We start from the raw sequence: 24,008 nt of genomic DNA on the forward strand, positions 1-24,008 counted from the left end.
CATCAGTCCCAAAGGAAAAAGCCTACTTGCGAGCAAAAAACTACAAGGCTGCATATTCAGAGAGCAGGGTATAATGAGGTGAGAAGAACAAGCTGTGACAAGCGGGTCAGAACTAAGATTGTGACCAGTGAGTGGGTAAGTTCAGGCATGCCCTCCTACATACAGTGTTTACCTGGAGAGGTGTAGGGATGGAGTAGAGGTAACAGAGACCTAAAGTTGCCAAAGGAAGTGAGACTATCCTGAAGGGTGACTTTCAGGGTATATGCGGTAGAGAGAGAAGGGATGGCCAATTCATGGAGCAGTGGTACTTGTCTTAAGGGTGAGACACAGCAGGCTTACACTGGGTTAGTGGCAGATCTGAGAGACATTATGGGGGAAGATTTTGCAGGACTTGCGGATGAAAGTAAAGGAGCACAGAATAAAACAGTCACAGACGATTCAAAGGTGTGGCTGTGAGGCACTCAGGGGAAGCAAAAGGAATCATTTACTGAGGGCCTGCCTTACCCTATGCCTTACACATGCCTTACACTAGGCTAGGCCATCTGCATCTGGGATTTAAGTCTGCCAACAATCCTGCAAAAGAAATATCAGAGGAGGAAACCGCACATTCATTCAACCCTATATTCATCTAATCTGTTGAGTCTCTACCACTCTGCCGGATGCTCAGTGCATGCTGGATCCCTGACCTTAAAAAGTTCACAGTTGAGTGAATTCGTTACACAATAAAGAAACAAAAAATGAAGTGATAGGAAGGAAATGGACAGAACACCGTGATCAAAAAAGGCACGGAGAAACCTACTTTGGATGATTAGGGAACACCTCTCTGAGAAGGTGGCGTTTAAGCAGGTACCTGAAGGTTGAAAAGAAATCAGCCATATAAGAGGGAGAAAACAGCATTCCAGGTGGTATGTGTGAGAGCCCTAAGGTAAGAAAAAGCTTGATGACGAGGATACACGGCTAGTAAAGAGTTGGAATTTGGGCTTCCCTAGTGGTGCAGTGGTTGAAAGTCCGCCTGCCGATACAGGAGACACGGGTTCATGCCCCGGTCCGGGAAGATACCACATGCCGCGGAGCGGCTGGGCCCGTGAGCCATGGCCGCTGAGCCTGCACGTCCGGAGCCTGTGCTCCGCAACGGGAGAGGCCACAACAGTGAGAGGCCCGCGTACCGCAAAAAAAAAAAAAAAAAAAAAAAAAAAAAAGAGTTGGAAATTATTACCTAGATTCTCCCGGTTCCAAAACACTAAAAACAGTGGGGGAAGATGAGTAAGGTGGCTCCTCCTTGAAGAGTTACTGAAAATGTCATTTCTAGTGCGTTAAAATTCCAAAGCTTTACTTTGAAAAAAAGTATGAATGCCTCTTATTTTTCCACTCCAGTCTGGAGGAACCTCTAAGGTGGGAGAGGCATGTCCACAGGGGATGTGATTTATTTAGACTTTCAAAAAGGTTGGCAAGGTTTTAAATCAGTAACTGTGGGAGTTAGAATGAAACCTTCCATTTAGACAGCACTTTTCTGCTTGCAAAGCACTTTCCTGTCCGTTATACATAAATTCATTTAAACCTCAAAACAATCCTGTGAAGTGGACTCAGATTCAACAAATGCTTACATAGTTCCCATTTAGGTGTCAGGTTCTAAGGAGTTTTTGAGTACCTTCCCTGCACTAAGTACTGTGCTGGATGTAAAGACACTCCGAGGAGAAAGAATAGACAGAGTCCCAGTTCTCCCTGAACTTATGGTCTAGTGCAGGAGAGGAACTTTAATTAAATAATCTCATCAAAAAATGTATAATTATTATCAAAGTAAGTGCCCAGAAAAAAGAAAGAGGTTTCTAAGTGGATACATAAAAAGAGACCTGACCCAATCTGGGGGCTTGGGAAAGGGTTCTAATCAGGGGGTGGTGACTCAAGCTGAGACCTGAAGGATGAATAGGAGTTAGTTAGGTGAAGGGGGGGGAAGAGAAGTGGGGGGAGTGGCTAGAGAAGAACCTTCCAGAACAAGGAAGCATCACAGTGCTTCTGAGGAACCGAGAGAAGGCCAACACAACTGAAAGGGAGAGAGAAAAGAATGAGAGGTGAGGTGAGAGAATTCATAAAGGCTGGACCAAACAGGGACTCATAGCTTGCTTTGGGAACTTGGTCTTTATTTATTGGAGTGACTTGGTCACATTTTGTTTGGAGACCAGGTTGGAAGGAGGCCAGGGAAGATGTGCAGAGACCAGTTGGCAGGTAGTAATCCAAATAAAAGATGATGGGATTTAGGCTAGGGTGACTTTTCCAAAATCCCATAGCTAGTCAGTGTCAGAGATAAAGAGAGCCTGGGCTGTATTTCCTTGTCCGGTGCTCTTCCACTAGCGTGGGAGGAGGGACAGTCCAGAATGGCGAGTCAGATCTAAGTAGGGTAAAGAGGGCATTCTTGCAGCTAAGTGGCCTGGTATGAAGTCGGAGCCCAAACCAGTGAGGAGGGGGTCCATACAGAAGAGGCATCCCAGAGTAGGAGTCAGAGCCCCCAAAAGGAGAGGAGGGCATCTGCAAGGGGAAAGGATAGGATTGGAGATGGGAGGTTGGCTCATACAGGGTAACCAAATAAATATATAAATACATCAATGAAAATGGAAGCCAGCATTCTCACTGTCAGAGAAGGGAGCTATAAACATGGAATGGGAGAAAATGAGATTGAACCCTGTGGATTTAAATGTACTCCTGTGGACCCACGATCATATACAGATACAGATGTAGAGACGGAGATGGAGATTTAGAAATAATGCACATATACACATTATTATATTTACACATGTTCCCTAATTCTGTCCATTGAGAGCCTGGGAGCAGCCATACCTCAATAGCAATGAGTATGTCCAGTGCACAACTCCTGGCTTCTAAATTCCATTTTCTGCTAAAACAAATCAGGGCTCCTTGGAGGTATGTTCCAGAAAGCAGGAAAGTGATCAAAGAACAATGGGGAAGAATTCCCTGGAAGTACAGTGGTTAGGACTCCACACTTTCTCTGCCTAGGGCTCAGGTTCAATCCTTGGTCGAGGAACTAAGATCCCACAAGCCATGTAACCAAAAAAAAAGAACAATGGGGATGTGTTAAGGAGACACAGAAGCCAGTGTGATGGGCTGCCACCTGCCAAATCAAGGACAGTTTGAACATCAAATTAATGATAGTAATGGACTGTAACCCACTAAATAAAACAGGAAAACAACAGTCTATGTTGATATAAATAAATAAATGAATTCATTGAAAGTTTGTTGAGGAATGGAATATTTATATAGTTCCAAATACCTCTCTATAAAATACTTATTCATTGCAAAGAGAAGAAAGAGTAACTTTACAGAGAAGAAGCCTGGCAGACACCACCTTAATAAAGTAACTTAAATGAACATCATCAATCATGGGACAAAATAAAAACAGGTGCCAACTTATAGGATGGGATGAGAAGAACACAGCATCACTTCAGTGATATTCCTGCCAAAGACACATCACCTCAGTCCAGTCATGAGGAAACATCAGAGAAACTCAGATTGAAGGACATTTTGTAAAATAATTGGCCTTTAATCTTTGAAGGCGTCCAAGTCATAAAAGTCAAGGAAAGATTGAGAAACTATTCCAGAATGAAGGAGACTAAAGACACATGGCAACAAAATGAAAAGTGTGATTCTGGACTCTACCCGTTTGCTGTAAAGATGTGATTGGGACAACTGGAAAAGCTGAATGGGGTCTGCTCAGTAGATAATCATGGATGATAGTTGTATTGTGGTCAAGAAGGAGACGTCTCTGTAGGAAATACATACTGAAGTAGTCAAGGCATAGGGCATCAAGTAAGCAACTTACTCTCAGATAGCTTAGAGAAAAAGTTCTTTGTACTGTATTTCCTACAGTTTTACTTTTTAAAAAGTTTTTTTTTAATAGTGGCTGTTAAGATATAAAGTAGTAGTACAGTACCTAAAAGGCTATCGATGCTCAAAAATGTTAATTCCCCTCAAAAATGCTAATTCTCCTGTTGTAGCAACCACCATGTGTGATGTCTGTGCCCTGCTCTCAGAACTGCCTCTGCCGTCCATAGGAGCAGGTTCCTATTTTCGTGTTTGAACTACGTGACCCTGACACAAAGGTAGATACAGATAGATGCTGCCGTCAAGCTGAGTCAACACAATTCTTTCTTCCAGGAATTTAACATTGGAAATCAGATGCTAATTAGTTTCTATAACCCACCTTGAACCTGGAGGATATGTAAATTCAATGTAAATTCAGCTACATCTGACATTTTGGGGTAGCTGTCTTCTGCAGTAAGAATAGGGTAGAAAAATCTGGTCTGCAGAGATGGAAAATAAAGCAGATGCAGAGAGAGAAACCTAGAAACAGAGACAAGAAACAAGACCCCAAGACCCAAGAGACAGAAACAGAGACCACCAGCCTTGGTTTGTTATAGCATTCTGAGTTTAGTATCTCATGAAGTCTCATTTCCCTTAGGACACCTCAGCGTCCTAATAAATTTCCTCCTTTTGCTAAGGCCAGCTAGAGTGGATTTCGTTCAGTTTTACCAAAAAGTCCATGACATCTCCTTCCCCACCTTGTGCCAAACTTTACAGCAATCCTGCTCTTCCACAAAAGGTATCTTGGTGCCACTGCCAAAGCTGGGTATTTTGGCCACTGATATGACCCAGTATAGCACTTCTTACAGGCTCCAGGGTGTCTCAAGTCAGTTTCACTTACCAAGGCTGGCCTCGGCCAACAGCAGGTAGGCAGGTACCAGCTCTACTGAACTCATGCCATGAACACTCATGCGGAAGCGAAGAGAGTGCAAAGCTGCTGGGACAGCATCTTCATGTTTTCCTTCAAAGATATATTTCTGGGCTACGGTGTAGCAAAATTCGATCAAATGTTTCTGTGGAAAAAAAAAACTAGACTCTCTGAGACAGTCCAAGGGTAAAAGGCAATGGTGGATATAGGTACACCTGGAGATAGGGCCAACACCTGATGACCTGCTCGAGAGCACACAGTGAGCCTGCCTGCATTGAGGCGGACATGAGACCCAAAATAGGTGATTAAAAAGGCAAACTCTGGACTGTGAGTTCCTCAAGGTCCAGGAACAAGTATCTTCTCATCTTAGGTTGGTGCTTGGCATAAATGAGTGCTCAATATAAAATTATTAAATAATTATTATTCTTACATTTTTAATAAAATTTTAGTTTAGCAAAGCTGTAATGTCTCAGGACAATCTAAAATGTTCTGCCTTTCTATTTGAGTTAATTTTGAAAGAAACATATTTTTCCTTCTGGAGTTATCCTGCTTCACTAATATCACTAATATTAACTAATATAATATTAACTAATATATTAACTAATATTCACTAATATAACTAATATTCACTAATGCTGCAGGTTTTCAGTAGATATGTGGAGAACAACAATGGTATTGAGGACATAAAGACATAAAACCAAGTCTCTGCCCTCAGAGGTTATAGTTTAGTGACCTCGCACAGTACAACCTTTTCCCTGGGCAGGTTCTCTGCACCCGTGAGTTAACTCTGCAACCGTCCTATAAGCCCTACCTGCCGCTGCTGCAGCTGCTGCAGGCCATGCTGCCGTTCTTCCTCTGAGTTGTAGAAGGGCATGGAAGTGCGCAGGGGAATCAGGAGCTGACATATCTTCTCATGGATGCTGCCCCAATCAGCTCTTTGATGAACCACACCACTGCCAACGAAAACGTGGACTTCATTATCTTTACCTTTGGCTTGCCCACTGGTTCTCCTGGCCCTACTGCTGGCCCAGCCCTAGAAACTAGAAAAGCAAGCCCAACACAAACCAGGCAGGGAGCCCAAAGCCATTTCCGACACAAATCGCTTTTCCTTCACGTGGTTATTGGGTGGCGGTGTAAAAACCAGGGGTGCGGGAGGATGTTGTTTCTGCAGGCAGTTATATGCTATGGTTATTCTGCTTTTCTTCTTCATTAATGACAACAAAGACAACTTTAACTCTGCATGGGTCTAAGGTCATTTTCAAAATACCTGAACACTGAAGCTGATGAATTTAAGTGTCTTTTTCTTAGGGAAAGGAAAGAAATTTACATTTGATGAGGCTCTAGGAGACACTTTCCCTGTAATTAGTATATATACCAATTATAGGTATATATATATATGCCAGTTATAGGTATATATATATACCAATTATAGGTATATATATATATATCAATTATAAGTATATATAACAATTATAGGTGTGTGTATATATATATATATATGTTGCATGGCTTGGGAGAGCACCATTTGCATTGTCTTCTGTGCTCTAGGAGGGCCATTCACATAGAATACACTGTGAATGCCCTCCAGTCCTAGTGGTGCAGCAGGTGGTCATGAAAGTAACTGTTTAACTTTTTGAAAACAAGACAAAATCATTATTTTTTTAAGGCAAGGAAGCACAGGTGTCAAGAGTAAGTAGTTACTCTAGGCCTGTACTCTAAAGCCAGTCATTTTTTAGTTCTCCAGAGGGAAGCATTGTGGCAGTTTGGTATACAGCTTTTCTGACTGTTTTATATGCATATTTAGTATTTTTTAAACACTTAATTGGACAGCACAAATATAGAACATTTGCATCATTGCAGAAAAATTCTATTGGACAGCACTCCTACAGAGAATCTACTCCCATTCTTTTTTTTTTGTTTTTTTAATGGCCGTGACACGTGGCTTGCAGGATCTTAATTCCCCCGATCAGGAACTGAACCCACATCCTCAGTAGTGAAAGCGTGGAGTCCCAACCACTGGGCCACCAGGGAATTGCCTCCTATTCCTTACATAATTGTCTCTATGAATGACTCCCAAATCCATTACCTAATCTGACCCTTTCTCCAAATATGTTTATATAATTGATACATAGTTGATATTGATATATAATTCACATACAATAAAAGTCATCCTCTTAAAGTGCACAGTTCAATGTTTTTATTATATTTTTGAGGTCATATAGCCATCACCCTATCTAATTTCAGGGCATTTTCATCACTCAAAAAAGAAACTCCATTTATTCTAGCAGGTACTCTCATTCTTCCCTCCAACCACTGTTGCGCAGAAGCCACTAATCCATTTTCTCTATGCATTTGCCTGTTCTGGACTTTGCATATAAATGGAAACAGACAATATGGCTTTTATGTCTGTATTCTTTACTACTGAATACTATTCCACTGAATGGCTATATCATTTTTTGTCTATCCATTCATCAGGTGGTAGATATTTGGGTTGTTTCCAGTTTTTGGCTATTATTATTAATGAACATTTGTGTACAAGTTTTTGTGCGAACATATATTTTCAATTCTCTTGGGTACACCTAAGAATGGAATTGCTGGGTTATACAGTAACTTTATGATTAAACTTTTGAGGACTGCCAAACTGTTTTAACATAGGTTGTACCACTTTACAATCCCACCAGTGATGTATGAGGGTTCCATTTTTTCTACATCCTCGTCAATGCTTGCTATTTTCTGTCCTTTTTTATTATAGCCATTATAGTGTGTGTGAGGTAGTATATCATTGTGGTTTTATTTTGCATTCCCTTAATAACTAATAATGTTGAGCATCATTTTATGTGCTTATTGGCCATTTGTATATCTTCTTTGAAGAAATGTTGATTCAAATCCTTTGCACATTTTTTTAAACCAGGTCCTTTATCTTTTTATTTTTGAGTTTTAAGTGTTCTTTGCATATTCTGGATAATAGATCCTTAACATATATGATCCGCAAATATTTTCTCCAATTCTGTGGGTTGTCTTTTCACTTTCTTGATAGTGTGCTCTGATGCACAAAAGTTTTTCATTTTGATGGTGCCCAACTTATCTATTTTTCCTTTGGTTCCTTGTGCTTTTAGTGTCATATCTAAGAACTGTTCCCTAATCCAAAATCACACAGATTTACAACTATGTTTCCTTTTAAAAGTTTTATGTTTTAACTCTTATATTTAAGTCTTTTTGAACATGGTGTAAAGTAGGGGTCCAAATTCTTCTTTTGCATATGGATATCCAGTTATCCCTGCACCATTTGGAAGGGACCATTCTTTTCTTAATTAAATGGTCTTGGCACCCTTGTTGAAAATCAATTGACCATACAATTAATCTACAACTAAGGAGACAAAAATATACAATGGAGAAAAGACAGTCTCTTCAAAAAGTGGTGCTGGGAAAATTGGACAGCTACATGTAAAAGAACATTCTCTAACAAACACCATATACAAAAATAAACTCAAAATGTATGTAAGACCAGAAACCATAAAACTCCTATAGGAAAACATAGGCAGGAACACTCTCTGACATAAATCAGAGCAATATTTTTTTGGATCTGTCACCTAAAGCAAAGGAAATAAAAGCAAAAATAAACAAATGGGACCTAATTAAACTTAAAAGCTTTTGCACAGCAAAGGAAACCACTGACAAAATGAAAAGACAACCTACTGAATGGGAGAAAATATTTGCAAATGATATGACCATCATATATAATCCATCATATATAAATAGCTCATACAACTCAACATCAAAAAAAAAACAACCCAATTAAAAAATAGGAAGAAGAACTGAGTAGATGTTTTTCCATAAAAGGCATGTAGATGGCCAATAGGCACATGAAAAGATGCTCAACATCACTAATCATCAGTTAAATGCAAATCAAAACCATAATGGCTATCAACAAAAAAGAACACAAGTAAATGTTGGCAAGGATGCAGAGAAAAGGGAACCCTCATACACTGTTGGGGGAAATGTAAATTGGTGCAGCCACTGTGGAAGAGAGTATGGAGTAGTCTCAAAAAACTAAAAATAGAATTACCATATGACCCAGCAATTCCACTCCTGGGTATATAGCCAAAACAAAAAAAACATTCATTTGAAAAGATACATGCACCCCAATATTCATAGCACTATTTACAACTGCCAAGATATGGAAGCAACCTAAGTGTCCATCACCACATGAACGAATAAAGAAGATGTGAGATATATATATATATATATATATATATATATACACACACACACACACACACATACACACACACACATACACACTGGAATACTGCTAAGATAAAATGAATGAAATTTTGCCATTTGCAGCAACATGGATGGACTTGGAGGGTATCATGCTAAGTGAAACAAGTCAGACAGAGAAAGGCAAATACTGTAATGATATCACTTATATGTGGAATCTAAAAAATACAACAAATTAGTGACTATAACAAAAAAGAAGCAGACTCATTGATATAGAGAACAAACTAGTGGTTACCAGTAGGGAGAGGGGCAATATAGGGGTATAGGGTTAAGAGGTACAAACTACTATGTATAAAATAAGTTACAAGGATATATTGTACAACATGGGGAATGTAGCCATATTTTATAATAACTATAAATGGAATATTACCTATATTTCAATTTTTAAAAACTGCAAAAAAAAAAGAAAAACAATTGGCCATAGATGTATGTGCTTATTTTTGGACTCTCAATTCTATTCCATCAATCTATAGGTCTATCCTTATTCCAGTACCACACTATCTTTATTACTGTAGCTTTGTAGTAACTTTTGAAAGTGAGAAATGTGAGTTCTCCAACTTTGCTCTTTTTTGAGATTTTTTTAGCTATTCTGGGTCCCTTTCGTTTTCATATGAATTTTAGGATCAGAGTGTCCATTCATGCAAAAATGATAATTGGAATTTTTACAGGGATTGCATTGAATCTGCAGATCAAACTGTTTCATATTAAGTCTCCCAGTCTGTGAATATGAAATATCCTTCCACTTATTTAGGTTTTCTTTAATTTTGTTCCACAATATTTTGTATCTTTCCAGTGTATAAGTCTTGTACTTCTATGGTTATTCCTTTATTTAAAGTGCTATTGTAAATGGAATAGCTGTCTTAATTTCATTTTTAGATTGCTAGTATACAGAAATATAACTGATTTTTGCATATTTGTCTTGTATATCCTGTAACCTTTCTGAATTCACTTATTAGCTCTAATAGTTTTTTTGTGGGTTCTTCAGGGGTTTCTTTATATAAGATCATGTCATCTGTGAATAGAGGTACTTTTACTCCTTCTTTTCCAAGCTGGATGCTTTTTATTTCATTGTCTTCCCTAATTGCCCCAACTAGAACCTCTAGTACAACGTTGAATAGAAGTGGTGAAAGTGACATTCTTGCCTCATTTCTGATTTTACAAGGGAAAGATTTTATAGACTTTGACTATTAAGTATGATGCTAATGTTGTGTTTCTCTATGGTTCTTTGATAGATACTCTTTACCAAGTTACAGAAATTCCTTTCTATTCCTACTTTGTTAAGTATTTTTATCATGAAGGGTGTTGGACATTGCCAAATGTTTTTTCTGTATCTATTGAGATGATTATATGATTTTTTTCTTTATTCTATTAAGATGATGTTTTATATTGATTGATATTCATATGTTGAACCAACCTTGAATTCCTGGGAGAAATTCCATTAGGTCATGATATATAATTCTTTTTATATTCTGCTGGATTTGGTCTGCTAGTATTTTGTTAAGGATTTCTGCATCTATATTCATAAGGGATATTGGTCTGTAGTTTCCTTTTGATGTTTTTCTCTGGTTTTGGTGTTAGGATAATATCGGCCTCATAAAAAGTTGGGAACTCTTCCCTCTTCTTCTATTTTCTGGAAGAGTTTGTGAAGAATTGTTAAGTCTTCTTTAAATATTTGACAGAATTCACCAGTGAAATCCTCCTGGGCTTTTCTTTGTGAAAAGTTTTTTGATTACTTAGCTAAATCTCTCTATTTATAGACCTACTCAGATATTCTATTTCTTCTTGAGTAGTTTTGGTAGTTTGTGTCTTATTAGGAATATATTTCATCTAGGACTTCAAATTTGTTGGCATACAATTGTACATAGTATTCTCATAATCCCTTTTATTTCTGTAAAGTTGGTAGCAATGTCTCCACTTTCATTTTCTTTTTTTAAATATTTACTTATTTATTTATTTGGCTGAGCCGGGTCGTAGTTGCGGCATGCAGGATCTTCGTTGAGGCGTGCGGGATCTTTCGTTGCAGCACACAGGATCTTTAGTTGCAGCATGTGAACTCTTAGTTGCGGCATGTGGGATCTAGTTCCCTGACCAGGGATCGAACCAGGGCCCGCTGCATTGGGAGCGCAGAGCCTTAGCAACTGGACCAGAAGGGAAGTCCCTCCACTTCCATTTTCTGATTTTAGTAACTTGAGTCTTCTTTTCTGGGTCAGTTTGTCAATTTTGATCTTTTTAAAGAAACAACTTCTGGTTTTGTTGATTCTCTGTATTGTTTTCCTATTCTTTATTTCATTTATTTCTGCTGTAATCTTCACTATTTCCCTCCTGCTAGCTTTGGGTTGAGTTTGCTCTTCTTTCTCTACTCTTTAAAGTATAAGACTAGGTTATTGGTTTGAGATCTTCCTTCTTTTTTAGCATACGTGTTTACAGCTATAAATTTCCTTCTAGGTACTGCTTTCACTGTGTCACATCAGTTTTAGTATGTTGTGCTTTTGTTTTCATTTTACCTCAAAGCATTTTCTAATGTCTCTTGTGATTTCTTCTTTGACCCACTGGTTGTTTGTGTGTGTTATTTCTACACATTCATAAATTTCCGAAACTTCCTTCTGTTATTGACTACTAATTTCATCCCATTGTGGTTGAAGAACATACCTTGTATATTTTCAATCCTTATAAATTTACTGAGATTTTTTAATGATCTAATAGCTGGTTGACCCTGGAGAATGTTCCATATGCACTTGAGAAGAATGTATATTCTGTATTCTATAAATGTCTGTTAGGTCTAGTTCGTTTATAGTGTTGTTCGGGTCTTATATTTCCCTGCTGATCTCTTGTTCAGTTGTTCTATTCATTGTTGAAAGGCGGATATTGAAGTGTCCAACTATTACTATTGAATTATTTCTCCCTTCAGTTCTGCCAGTTATTGCTTCATGTATTTTGAGACTGTTGTTGGATGCATACAATCACAGGTTTCTGCATTTCTATTGCCTATTATATATTTTTATTTAAATGTGAGAAAGTTAGCTATTTGATTCCATTTATACATAGTCCAAAACAGGTAACAATAACCTAGGGCAGGGATTAGCAAGGTTTTCCTTGCAGCCAGATAGTAAATTTTGGGCTTTACGAGCTACTTGGTCTCTGTTGCAACTACTCAACTCTGTTGTTGTAGCATAAAAGCAGTCATAGACAATACATAGCTGTGTTCAAATACTCTCTCTCCTTCCTTTCTCCTGGGACAACAGAAATGCGATAAAGTATGTTCTTTATAAACTGTGACAGCTCTCACAGACATGACAAAAAGCATTTTTAAGGGTTTTTTGATAGAGAATTATTGAAAACAAATCAATAAAAGCACTTAACAGCCAGAATAAAGAAATAGGTGACTTCCACAGGGTATTTATTTAATACGGGCTTACTGAGTAATTGTGTGAGCAATGGAAATATTAACTTACTTAACTGCCTGAACTGTTCTTCTACTGACAGCATCTGCATATCTTTCCCTTCTAAAGAAAGGGTGCATATTTATATGTTCCTGAGCTCTCTCCTTATTCATCTGTATCACCCCTCACAACCATCACAGGGTCATGCATAAACAAGGAGTTGAAAAGTATGCTTTCAAATTAGGGCTCACAATCAAATAGCTTGTGGGCCAGACATGTTTTGTTTGGCCATTACCATGTTTTTTAAACTAATGTGAATGTTGTTAGGCGGGGCATTCATTCTCCAGTTCACCATAGATCTTACTATTGAATACCACTTCACTGTTTTCTCTTCCTGGACAGTGAAAGCATTTTAATTTGTGCCCCATATGTTAAATGAAAGGAAAAAATATTGCAAATTACTCTTATCTATATGCTACGACTTAATAACCTATAGTATTGAAGCCTCTTTCACCTATAATGTTTCACTGTGTACTTTAATAAAAATGCCTTCTCTTAAAAATGTTCTATGTCCTGGGAACATTCTCACAATCCAACACAGAATGATATGCACAAGATTACACAGAGTGTATAAAATAAATGTATTTATAGGAAAAGAACATGAAGAAATTCACCAAAATGTCAGGCTATTAATTATCTGGGTTGTGAGATTATGGATTATATTTCATCTTTATATTTTGTATTTTCAAGTTTTCTGTAGTGCGCATGAATTACATTTATAATTGGGAAAAATTATTTTGCAAAAAAATAAACTTTCACAAATCCAAGTTGACTGTCCTTCCTGCTCTTTAAATTTGGGATGAGGAAAAACAATATTTATTGAGTGCCAGCATGGTCTCAGGCATGGGGCTAGATGCTTTACATTCAACCGTGAAAACCCTGGAAGGGGATATTAAAGGCCCTCATTTGTGAGATATAGAACAATTACCACAGCTTTATTTTCTGGAAAAATCATGAAATCTCTAGGACACAAGGATATAGAAATCTGGAGAAAAGGTAGGGGGAGAGTAGAAGACCTTAAAAATAATTAAAGGCAGTGAAAGAAGAGAAAGAAAATAATGGAGGATAAGGGCATAGGAAATAATAATTTATTCATGCATTCATCAAATATTTAGTTTCAATCATTTCAAGATACTTTGCTGGAGACCATAGGTTATACGCAGATGGGTATGAAACAGATCAAAAGATAACATACATATGACAGTCCTTCTACATATTCAACATAATATCCTGCATCAACAGAGCATAATAAAATTGAGCTAACATGTTTGCCAACAACTATAATGAGGCAGGGAAATAAGAGTCATGTGAGAGGTACAGAGTAAGTACAAAGTGAGTTGAGAGGAAGGAGGAATTGCTTCTGGCTGGAGGGATGAAGGGGACGTAGGTGCTCATATCAGGCAAAGGAGTCTCACCTCTCCCCAGAGTGCCAGCCCTGTACTTAAAATTGTTTACTCAGGACTTCCCTAGCGGTCCAGTGGTTCCAATGCAGGGGACCCAGGTTCAATCTCTGGTTGGGGAACTAAAATCCCACAAGCTGTGCGGTCCAGCCAGAAGAAAAAAAAGAAAAAGATAGATATTAAACAAGTAAAACAAAAACATAAAAGTACAGAAAAAGTGAAGAAAAAATGTGAGAGAGAAAATCAGATAGGGGCATTTAGGTTGGGTTTTCCAGAAAGACCTCTTTGAAGAAATAACATTCTGAGAACAGAAAGATGAAAGAGAGCTAGGAAGATTCGTGACTGTAGGGAAAGTTCCCAGCAAAGGCAACGGCCTGGGCAAAGAAACTGAGGGAGGAAAAGAGTTGGCAAATTAGAATTGAAAGAAAGCCTCTGTAACTGCATCAATGAAAAGAGGGGATGACTGGTGGGAATTGAAGATAGAGAAGCAACCAGGGCTTTGCAGTTTCTGTTACAAATTCTGAATTGTATTCTATATGCATTGAAGAAACAGCAATGAAAACACAGATGCTGTCCTTGCCCTCATGGGGCATACAGCCTAGTGAGGAATACAGACCACTGAACAAGTGATTTCAATCCATGTCATAAATGTGAGGCTAAGGGACCTAAAGAGTGCTGTGAAAGCACCGAGGAGGGACACCTAATTCAGTCTCCACTGGGACCACTGCAACTGAGAAGTTACGCAGCCTTCAGCGTCTACCTTCCAATCTAAAACCATCCATGACCCCCCAGAGGATAAATTCCAAACTCCTTGATCTCATGTCACTGTTTGGCCCTAACCTTTATCTTCTTGGTTTAAACTCCTACTACTACCTATCACAATGATTTTTAAACTTTTTTTTTAAACTCAGCATACAGTAGGAAATACATTTCACTAGTACAGACACATAACCACATAAATCACTAAAACAAAAGTTTCAAGAAACAATTCAAGTAGGATTACTCTGATACTTTCTATTCTTTTTTTTTTTTTCTTAAAATGCTTTTTGTGATTTATTCATGACCCGCTAATGGGCCCTGGACTGCAGTCTGAAAATCAGTGACTGCTCCCTCCACGGCTACCTTCTCTACCCACCTCTGAACAAAGTCTGTTCTCTCACCCTTTACCCAAGCAGTCCTGGATGCCAGGAGTGCTCTACCTTTCCTTCTTCATTGTTCATTCACCTAGCAATTTCCTTCTGACTTCTCAAGACCCAGTGCAAATGTTACTTCTTCAGAGGAACCTTTCCAGATACTGCCCCATCACCATGCTTCCATCCTTAGAGGTCCCAGGGAATAGTACTCCCTGAGTGACAGCACTTGTCATGTAGGGTTGTATTATAATGACTTTCTTTTTTAAACAAGTTAGTCGGCTCTGGACTAGGTTTCTGGACGTCAGCAACCTAGCTGTTTTCTCTCAGGTCCCAAATAGGGTCCAATCTGAAGCAAAGATCAGTGGATGTTATGCTGAATAAATGAAAGCTGACCTCATCTTGTACTACCCTCCCCACACTGTCACCATCTTGGCTATGCTCTGACAAACTACCTTTCTATCTATTCCTCAAACACACCAAAGTCTTCCCTCCCTCGGAGCCTCACTGTGCCACTCTTCCCCCAGCATTTCCCTGGCGGGCTGTTCCTACTCTAACTTCAGATCAATAGTCTACCCTCAGAGAGGCTGTCTGCCCAACCTCCCATCACATTTCCTTTGTCTTTATGGCATTTATCACTCTCTGAAATTATCTTGTTTTGTCTGTTTACTTATCTTTCTCGTTAGAACATTAGATTTTTTTTTTTTTTTGGCCAGAGCCGCATGGCATGTGGGATCTTAATTCCCTGACCAGGTATCGAACCCTATGCCCCCTACAGTGGAAGCGCGGAGTCTCAACCACTGGGCAGCCAGGGAAGTCCTAGAACATTAGATTTTTGAGGGACGTGGTGTCCCGAGTTTCCCCCAGGAAGTTCAGCACCTAGAACAGTGCATAGCGCACAGTAGGCGCGCAACAAAACATCTGGGGAGGAATGATTGAGTGGGAGAGGAAGCGGACACAGACATAGAACTCTTAGGGACCTGTCTTGAAGCCGCTTTGAGGGTTCCCTGACTGAGAGAGAGGGGGTTGAGGCGCCCAGGTGCCACGTTTCAGGGCCTACCAGTAATAAGTGACTGTGCAGGCCCCGCAGACCCGCTCGGCCGGAGCTTCGCACACCTCACAGCAGAGCCGGCGCCCCTTGGGCACCGCAAGAGGGTAGATCACGTTCATGCTGCGGCAGACGGTGTTGTCGGTCTCTAGGACCGTTGCCTGGCGAGGACACACTGGGCGGCGGTGTCACGTGACCAACAAGGCGCAGCCTCATTCCAAGCTTTTCGAGGGCGGGTGGGTCGTGGCTCGACTGACACTTGGGAGTGTGTTTGTAGGGTTTAAAAAAAAACAAAAAAACAAAACAAGCCCTTCACTACAAATCCAAAGGTTAAATGGCCGGGCACTCAAGTTTTAGCGAGGTCCAAGCCTAGCAGGGTCTGTATGGTAGCCGGTAAGGGTCAAACACGTCCAGCTCTTCACCCAGACTAGGAAACTAAACGAGGGGGTGTGACTCCTCCAGGTGCCTGCCCAGCCGAGAACTCCCGCCAGCTCAGTGTCAATTTCGCACGCTGTGGGGCGGAACCAGCACGCATTTCCAGACCTGCAGAAACCCGGCGCTGGTAAACTTGCAGCGCATGGTAGCGAACCGCCCCCTCACTATTGCGGCTGCGCGTGGGCCAGGTACCGGGGCAGGGGGCGTGGCGCCGAAGACCCCGTAGCTTGCGCTGGCGCGGCGGGTTCCGGGACCGATGGCGGCAGTCGACTTGGTCGCCGAGTTCCCCCAGCCCGCCGGTGCTGCGCGCTGGGCCGAGGTGATGGCTCGGTTCGCCGCCGGCTTGGGCGCGCAGGGCCGACGGGTAGTGTTGGTCACGTCCGGCGGCACCAAGGTCCCCCTGGAAGCCCGGCCTGTGCGCTTCCTGGACAACTTCAGCAGCGGGCGGCGCGGTGCTACCTCGGCCGAAGCCTTCCTGGCCGCGGGCTACGGGGTCCTGTTTCTGTACCGTGCTCGCTCTGCCTTCCCCTTTGCCCACCGCTTCCCGCCCCAGACCTGGCTGTCGGCTCTGCGGCCCTCCGGCCGAGCGGCTTCGGGCTTGCTGAGCTTGGAGGCGGAGGAGAAGGCACTCCCGGGCTTCGCCGCGGCTCTGCGGAGCTACCAGGAGGCTGAGGCTGCCGGCACCTTCCTGGCCATAGAGTTCACCACTTTGGCAGACTATTTGCATCTGCTGCAGGCTGCAGCCCAGGCGCTCAATCCGCTAGGTGCGTGCCTTTAGGAGTCCATCGGATGCCGGGAGGCAGAGCCTTTCCCCCAAGACGCGCATCCCCTTACCCCCTCTTTACCCATGGCTCTCACAGCGGGGGAACCCGAGTTGAAAAGGAGCTGACTCCATACCCTTCTCCGATTTATTACACCCTGTGCTTCTTTTTGCAGGCTCTTCTGCGATGTTTTACCTGGCTGCGGCCGTGTCAGATTTCTATGTTCCTGTGTCCGAAATGCCTGAACACAAGATCCAGTCATCTGGGGGCCCACTGCAGGTGATGGGCGCTTCTCTTCCAGAGATCTGATTCCCTATAACCAATCTTGGGTTAATTTCCTTTTGATCTGGAGATGGCCTTTCTGCATTCCGTATGTGCTAGGCACTAGGGATCAGAGATGACTAAGACACCGCTCTCCCTCAAGGACCTCACAATCTAGTGAGGTTGCTGGACACAGACATAATTACAGTACAGAGTGATAAATACTCTAGTAGAGGTACGTACAAAGTGAAGTCAGAGCATGGGGTGAGTGAATCTCGGGGAAAGTCAAGGCTTTCTGGAGGAGATGGCTTGAACTGGGTTTTAAAAGATGAGCAGAGGGTGTACCAGACAAAGTAGGGAAGGTCACTCCAGACAGAGTAAACGATTGGAGTTTGGAAATGGGCAGTGTGTTGTGAACTGAAGTTGTTTGGTAAGGCTGGAGAGCCTGGAGAGTGGTGGGGATGGAGGGCAGACCGAAGAGACAGCTTCCTACGTAGAAGATTTTGTATTCCTTCCTAAGGAGCTTGAACTTTATCCTGTGGAGCCAAGGACAACCAAAGTAGGAGAATGAGATAAAGTTTTTGTTTGAGAAGAACATTCTGGCATCAGTATGAAAGGTGAATTAGAGAGAGTGGTTGGGGGGCGTGATTAGATGGTGGTTATTGTTGCAGTTTAAGGGAGAGGTGTGGGGAAGGTAGTGGTGTGGTTGAGATGCTGAGATGATCTGGCTACTTGGAACCTGAGGGAATTCTTAGTCATTTATTGGGTGATACAAGTAGAATTTAAATAGGAGAAATTTAAATAGTAGAGTTTAAATAGGAGAAATTTAAATAGTAGAATTTAAATAGGAGAAACTACCTGTGGGGCACTTTCTGACTTTGTAGAATAGTTCATTTGTTCATTTCTTCAACAAATATTTATTGAGTACCTACTATATGCCAGGCCCTATTATAGGACCTGGAGATAAAGCAGTGAAAAGAAACGTACTGTGCCCTTGTTTCGATTATATTCTGCAGAGGAGACAATAAGTAAGTCAAATGCATACTATGTTAGGTAGTGATAAATGCTAAGGAGAAAAATAAAGCGGGGAATGGGTATGTGATTCCTATCATACTTGCTAACTCTTTGAGGGGACATCCTGATGGTGAGCTTAGTGATTTCATACTTTTTAAATTCTGGGAGCTTTAGTTTATCCTATAATTCCTGTCATTCCTAGTTTTATCTTGAAAGTACACAAAACGACTCAACATTCCCCTTAGAAGGGATTGAGAATAATATAGTAGTATTTAATGAATGAAAATACAGTCACTTCTGTTTCCTCAATGCTAAGATGGTACGTGACAATTTTATTTTATTTTTTTTACAAGTTACAATTTTTAAATGGAGTCAAATAGCCAGTCTAGCAATGCAAGAAATATTTTAGGCTGAGAGGTTTAAAACTCAACCTTATTTGAACTTCCGCCAAAGTAACATCTGCATAAACAGATTATTTGCATTTGTTTATTTGAGGGTTTGGTTTCAAAAATAAAAGGGAATGTTTGAGAAGATGTAATGCTGTTCTTTAGAGTTCTATTAATGGCGATGAGGGTTGCAGAGCAGGGCTAATTCATAAGACATGGTTTGCCCCAGAATATGTATGAAGCTTTGAAATCAGGCATCCTTATGAACACTACAGAGTCAAGGCTTTTAAGTAAGCATTTAATATGCTTTAAAAAGTTTGAAGTGAGAAGTCCCACTTAAACTGACATAGCCAGGCATCTGAGTCTCTGCTTCTTTAGTTTCCCTTGAGATTGACCTGGTTGGTAGGTGGTAACCTTGTTTGCTTATTAAGTTTCTCTTTTTCCAATACAGATAACAATGAAGATGGTGCCAAAAATGCTTTCTCCTTTGGTTAAAGACTGGGCTCCCAAAGCATTTATAATTTCCTTTAAGTTGGAGACTGACCCCTCCATTGTAATTGATCGTGCACGGAATGCTTTGGAAATTTATCGACATCAAGTGGTGGTGGCTAACATCCTTGATTCACGACGGTCCTTTGTGGTTATTATAACCAAAGAGTCAGAAACCAAGTTATTGTTATCAGAGGAAGAAGTAGGAAAAGGTATAGAGATAGAAGAGAAGATAGTGGATGATCTTCAGTCTCGACATACCGCTTTTATACATGACAAAAACTGAAGTAAAAAGCCTTTATTTATAAGATCAAAGATTGTTCAGTGGACCAGGGCTCTTACAGATGGTGAGAACTAGAATAAATCCTTTGCTTTCATAAAGACAGAAGATGAAGGGGAAAAGCAGTGAGTGGTGTGCAGACGAATAGTGCTTGGTGTTTGTCTTTTAAAGGTCTTTTAATACTCAGAAAACATGAGAACAAAGGTAAAGCAGTTATGACCAAACCACCTGACACACTCACCTGAATGATATCTTGATTTTGAAAATGATTCAAGTTGTTTCTCACCTTAAGAAAAAAAAAACGTATTGGGAATTATATTCCTCAAAATATACATGTGGGGCCTGAATATCAATCTTCTTCATACTGTAAAAGGGATTATGGATGCATGAATGGCCATGCTTTGAAGAGCAAATATTTGTTCATGCCTACTATGTGATAGGCCCAGAGGATTTTGAGGATTCAAAAGATGAATAAACATGTCTAGTTTGGGAAATGGATATATAAAAAATTAAGTACAATAAAGTGTGTGCCCCAAAGCCAACACAATGGAAAGGATGATGTTTTTGTGGGTTTTTTTTTTTTTTTTTTTGAAATTTACTAAAGATGGGAGCAGGAGAGAAGGACACCTCCCCAAAGATAGATTATCTATAGAATGATGATTGTCCCACTACATTTACTCCTTGCTTCTTGTCCTAGACTCACTCCATATTTGAGTTAAGAATTTACATTTCAAATATTTTAGAACTGCTCTTGAGGGAAAGTTAACCCAGGCTTCTACCTGGGGCCACGCAGGGCCCAGTTGGTGGCCACTGCCCTGAAGGAGGCATTACAGGGTGGTAAAGAGTATGGGTTTTGGAGTCATCTTAGCCAGGTTAGACCCTTCCAGCTGTGCCACCAATTAGCATTGTAAGCTTAGATACCTGACTTAGTTTCCTCATCTATAAAATGGTGATAATTTCTCTGCAAAATACCATCATTTGTTAGGATTAAATAAATAAAATGGTGAAGGTAAAGCATGAGTCTGGCATTTGGCACGTAATTCACATTAAATAAATGTTTGCAATTGCTGTTTTTCTCACTTAGCAAAGCAGTGTTTCCAAAGCTCCCACTGTCCTGGGCTTTGAGTTGGGAGTGCAAAAGAAGTGCAGTCCTGAGAAATACCCTAGATGACCCATAGGATGGTCCGGAGTGCAACGTGAAAAACTACCGTTAAGAACTAGGTGGAAGCAAGTACTCTACCTCACATAAATGAGTTAAAATGCAGTTCATGGGGTGAGTTGGGAAGGGTAGCCCAAAGTGTGTCTGATAACAGAAGTACAATAAACTTTAATTGAAAAGATATGAACAGAAGTGCTAAGACACATCTAAATACTTCAGGTGAAGTGTTTAGGAAATGTGACTTCAGTAAATCAGGAAGCAGAGGAAAAATACCTGCAGCAATCAGGACTTCTCTGGAAGCAGAAATCCTATTGAACAAAAATTTTAAATTAACTTCTGGTTCAATTGGCAAAACCTAAAAAGCAACAGGCTAGGCAGTGGCTGCAGTACTAAAGGGGCATGAAATAAAAGATTGATTTTCTTCCCTACATCTATAGCTTATGTGGATGATGGCTGTCATTATCTTTGACTGTACAGTGAGGATAAATGGAGTTAGAACTAGAAGTGATTCTAATGTTTGTTTTTATCATAATTATTACTTCCCTTGGGAACCATTTTCTGTTGTGTTTTGTTAATGCTTAAAAACAACCACCACTACCCTAAATGGAATTATTTAGAGTGTTTTCCAATTCAGTTTAGTTTCCATTCAGAGCATTTAAACAGTATTTACACATGTAAAAATTCCAAGAAGTTGTTTTGTTTGTTTGTTTAATCAGCAAATGGAAGTGTGTAAAGAATGAAAGAAAACTAAGAATGAGGGTGGTCTAATGGTTAGGATGCGGCGCTTTCACTGCCGTGGCCGGGTTCAATACCAAGCCACGGCTCGGACAAAAAAAAAAAAACAACCTAAGAATGAAAAGGAACATAAGTCAATGAGAGCAAATAAGGAACTTGATCTAGATCAGAGGACTAAGGAAAGTATCCTTGAGGAGGAAATGACACTTGAACTGCTACATAGAAGTTAAGTGGGCTGGAGGTGATGGTGGTGAGCATTTCAGATCAGAGAGAAAAACACTTGCAAGGGCTCTGGTGCCAGAGGGAGAGATTGAAGCACTTCTAGAAAGTAAGGGATAAGATCCGTCCAGATAATGCATGTAGAACCGGCAAAGCTTTGGCAAGGATCCTATGAGAAACTAGAATAAGACTAAGAAATGTCAAGTATGTGTTTGGGATACCAGCAAAGCAAGGGCCCCAAAACATGAATAAAATCGAGCTTTGATGAACTAACTAGAATCTTGCGGTAAGAGCATTTAAATGAAGATGATAAAAACCGAGGCTATGTTAAATTTTGTGTCTTTTAGATATTTTTATTTTGCATTACATAGGTGGAGGATACTGTTCGCATAAACCGAATTTTCAGTGCTTAGGGCTTCTGAAGGACTTCAGCTTTAGGGATAGTTCTAGTCAAGTCCTGTTTCTTCATTTTTACAATAATAAGCCGATTCCAAAAGTGTTGTGATTTGTCTTAGGTGCCCCACCCAGGTAATGAGTGACAGATTCTGACCTAAAATTCAGAACCCCTGACCTAGCAACCTCCCCCTTTAAGAATGAAGTTACTTCTAGAAAAATAAATCCAAGTTTATTAGGCTTCGGCTCTCGATAAGGTCTGGCGGGAAGCTACTAGAGAACTATAAACACCCTGTGGCAAAACTTACACTTAAAAGTTGCAGATACACGCCGTTACGTTTCCATGGTTACTACAGAGCCAATGGGATGAACCGTACCTTCGTTCCCGGAGCTAAGCCAGAGGCCAATGTTCTGCGCCGTAGCAATGGTCTCTGGCAGGAAGCACAGCCCCTGAGCCAATGGTGCGTGTCGTTTCTATGGTTCCCGCCGGAAGGACGCGGCGTCTCCGCAGAGAGCGCGGTTGCTATGACGCCCGTGACCGGACCGGCACCTGCAGCTCTCCGCTGTGCAGCGGTGGAGCGTAGCTGCCGCCGGACGCTCACCGCTCTCTCTAAAGGACAATTTCCGGCCTGGTTCCTGAGGTTCCCGCCGCAGCCCCAAGGAGAAAAGCAGCTCTTCTCTGCTCTTTTTTTTTTTAGCACTCCAGGTCTTTCCCGCTTTTCTGCCCAGCAGGGCCTGGAACGACAGAAGAGACTCACCTGGCTTGGCCTTTCTCTGCGTAAGGATGGATTCGCCGATTTCCCGGGACCCACCCGCCGCAGGCCTTTAGAATTAGGCTGCTGCTTTTATTTAAAGAGGGCTTAGAACCCTCAGTCTGTTAAGTAGACGTTCTTTTTCTCACTTTCCAGGCGAAGACTCACCCCTGCACAGAGAATGCATCTGAAGGTCCAGGCCATGACAAAGTCCACCGAGCCACGGATTCCCCTGGTTGTCGGCCTGTGAACAAAGAACTGCCGTTTTCTCCGTTGTGCCCTATGTTCGCCATGCAGAACTTTAATTCCCGATGAAGCTCCGGAGGCATTTTGTATCCTCAACATCAGGCGTCATCAAGTCAGTTACCTTCTGCCTTTCAAGCTACAATCTCATCCACTTCTCTCATTAATCCTGAGCGCCAGTTTTCCCATCCTGCTCATTCCGCAGCCATTCTCACCCTTTCTTGTCCACACTGCACACGCCTGAATGTCCATTCGTCTCCACCACCTCTGTCATCTCTACACGACCTCCTTCTTTCCTGCTACAATGCTTTGGGTATCTAAGTATTTCACATTCTCCAATCCTGGAATCATTTGGAAGATTTTCTTTGTTTCTCTGTGCTACGGCAAGCTTTCTGTCTCGGGTAAACTAGAGACGAGAATGGAGAAGCACACTTTGGTAAATACAAACAGTAAATTTCTACTAGTGTGTTTTGAAAGTGGAGGGGAAAAAAATCAAAATGCATTTTTTGGGCTTATCGCAGTCTTATATAAAAAAGGAAGATTGTTCCTTCCTTAAGTGAATACTGTGTTAGGCATACATTTTAGTGATGCATTCATGTATGTGAAAAGATCATTCAGAATGATCATGTAACAAGATTTCAACTTTAAGTCCATATGAACCCAAAACCGTGATACGATAGAATTTTCGGGAAAGGAGATACTTGAAACAGTTCTTGTGCCTCCTCTTCATGTCAGTTTGTTAATCAGAAACATCCCTTGTGATGTGAGTCAAGAAACAACAACAACAGCAACAAAAAAAAGGAGGAATGATTGAAAATAAATATTTTTGGCAAGGGGGCAG

At 40.9% G+C, this 24,008-nt stretch overlaps 3 protein-coding genes across 13 annotated transcripts in view; 2 read left to right on the forward strand and 1 right to left on the reverse strand.

Moving 5' to 3' along the window:
- The window catches only part of ZMYND12 (zinc finger MYND-type containing 12), a 34,454-nt gene extending 17,885 nt beyond the window's left edge, over window positions 1-16,569 (reverse strand). Inside the window, exons 1-3 of the mRNA XM_067725744.1 lie at window positions 16,053-16,569; window positions 5,553-5,694; window positions 4,715-4,886 (exon numbers count right to left, since the gene is read on the reverse strand). Of these exons, the coding sequence (XP_067581845.1) occupies window positions 4,715-4,886; window positions 5,553-5,694; window positions 16,053-16,162 (424 nt within the window). The 5' untranslated portion in view covers window positions 16,163-16,569. The remainder of the gene's footprint in view (window positions 1-4,714; window positions 4,887-5,552; window positions 5,695-16,052) is intronic.
- PPCS (phosphopantothenoylcysteine synthetase) lies at window positions 16,514-20,222 on the forward strand. Of its 5 annotated transcripts, none has more exons than XM_067725748.1 (3): window positions 16,514-16,602; window positions 17,412-17,515; window positions 19,349-20,222. In XM_067725748.1, the coding sequence occupies exons 2-3, from the start codon at window positions 17,423-17,425 to the stop codon at window positions 19,670-19,672; spliced, it is 417 nt and encodes a 138-aa protein (XP_067581849.1). In that variant the 5' UTR covers window positions 16,514-16,602; window positions 17,412-17,422; the 3' UTR covers window positions 19,673-20,222. The 5 variants fall into 5 exon arrangements, with proteins under 5 accessions (XP_067581849.1, XP_067581847.1, XP_067581846.1 ...); XM_067725746.1 differs by having other exon boundaries at window positions 16,547-16,663; XM_067725745.1 differs by lacking the exon at window positions 16,514-16,602 and adding an exon at window positions 16,672-17,239.
- A 2,437-nt stretch (window positions 20,223-22,659) lies between these two features.
- CCDC30 (coiled-coil domain containing 30) overlaps window positions 22,660-24,008 on the forward strand; it is a 172,160-nt gene continuing 170,811 nt past the window's right edge. For 3 of the 7 annotated variants that reach the window (XM_067725738.1, XM_067725742.1, XM_067725737.1), the window contains exon 1: window positions 22,660-23,282. Coding sequence is in view for 3 of the 7 variants with exons in the window: in XM_067725736.1 (XP_067581837.1) it covers window positions 23,412-23,603 (192 nt within the window). In the remaining 4 variants the exon portion in view is untranslated. Of the gene's footprint in view, window positions 23,604-24,008 lie in introns of all 7 variants that reach the window. The other 4 variants (XM_067725743.1, XM_067725735.1, XM_067725736.1 and 1 more) reach the window with 3 other exon arrangements.

The sequence above is a fragment of the Pseudorca crassidens genome, chromosome 2 (genome assembly GCF_039906515.1).
Source record: "Pseudorca crassidens isolate mPseCra1 chromosome 2, mPseCra1.hap1, whole genome shotgun sequence".
NCBI classification, from domain to species: domain Eukaryota; kingdom Metazoa; phylum Chordata; class Mammalia; order Artiodactyla; family Delphinidae; genus Pseudorca; species Pseudorca crassidens.

Excerpts from the sequence above, each read along its gene's own strand:
- PPCS (XM_067725745.1), top strand. The coding sequence starts at position 16,732 with ATGGCGGCAGTCGACTTGGTCGCCGAGTTCCCCCAGCCCGCCGGTGCT. Across the intron at positions 17,240-17,411 it reads CCAGGCGCTCAATCCGCTAG|GCTCTTCTGCGATGTTTTAC; the intron begins GTGCGTGCCTTT and ends TTCTTTTTGCAG. Across the intron at positions 17,516-19,348 it reads CATCTGGGGGCCCACTGCAG|ATAACAATGAAGATGGTGCC; the intron begins GTGATGGGCGCT and ends TTTCCAATACAG.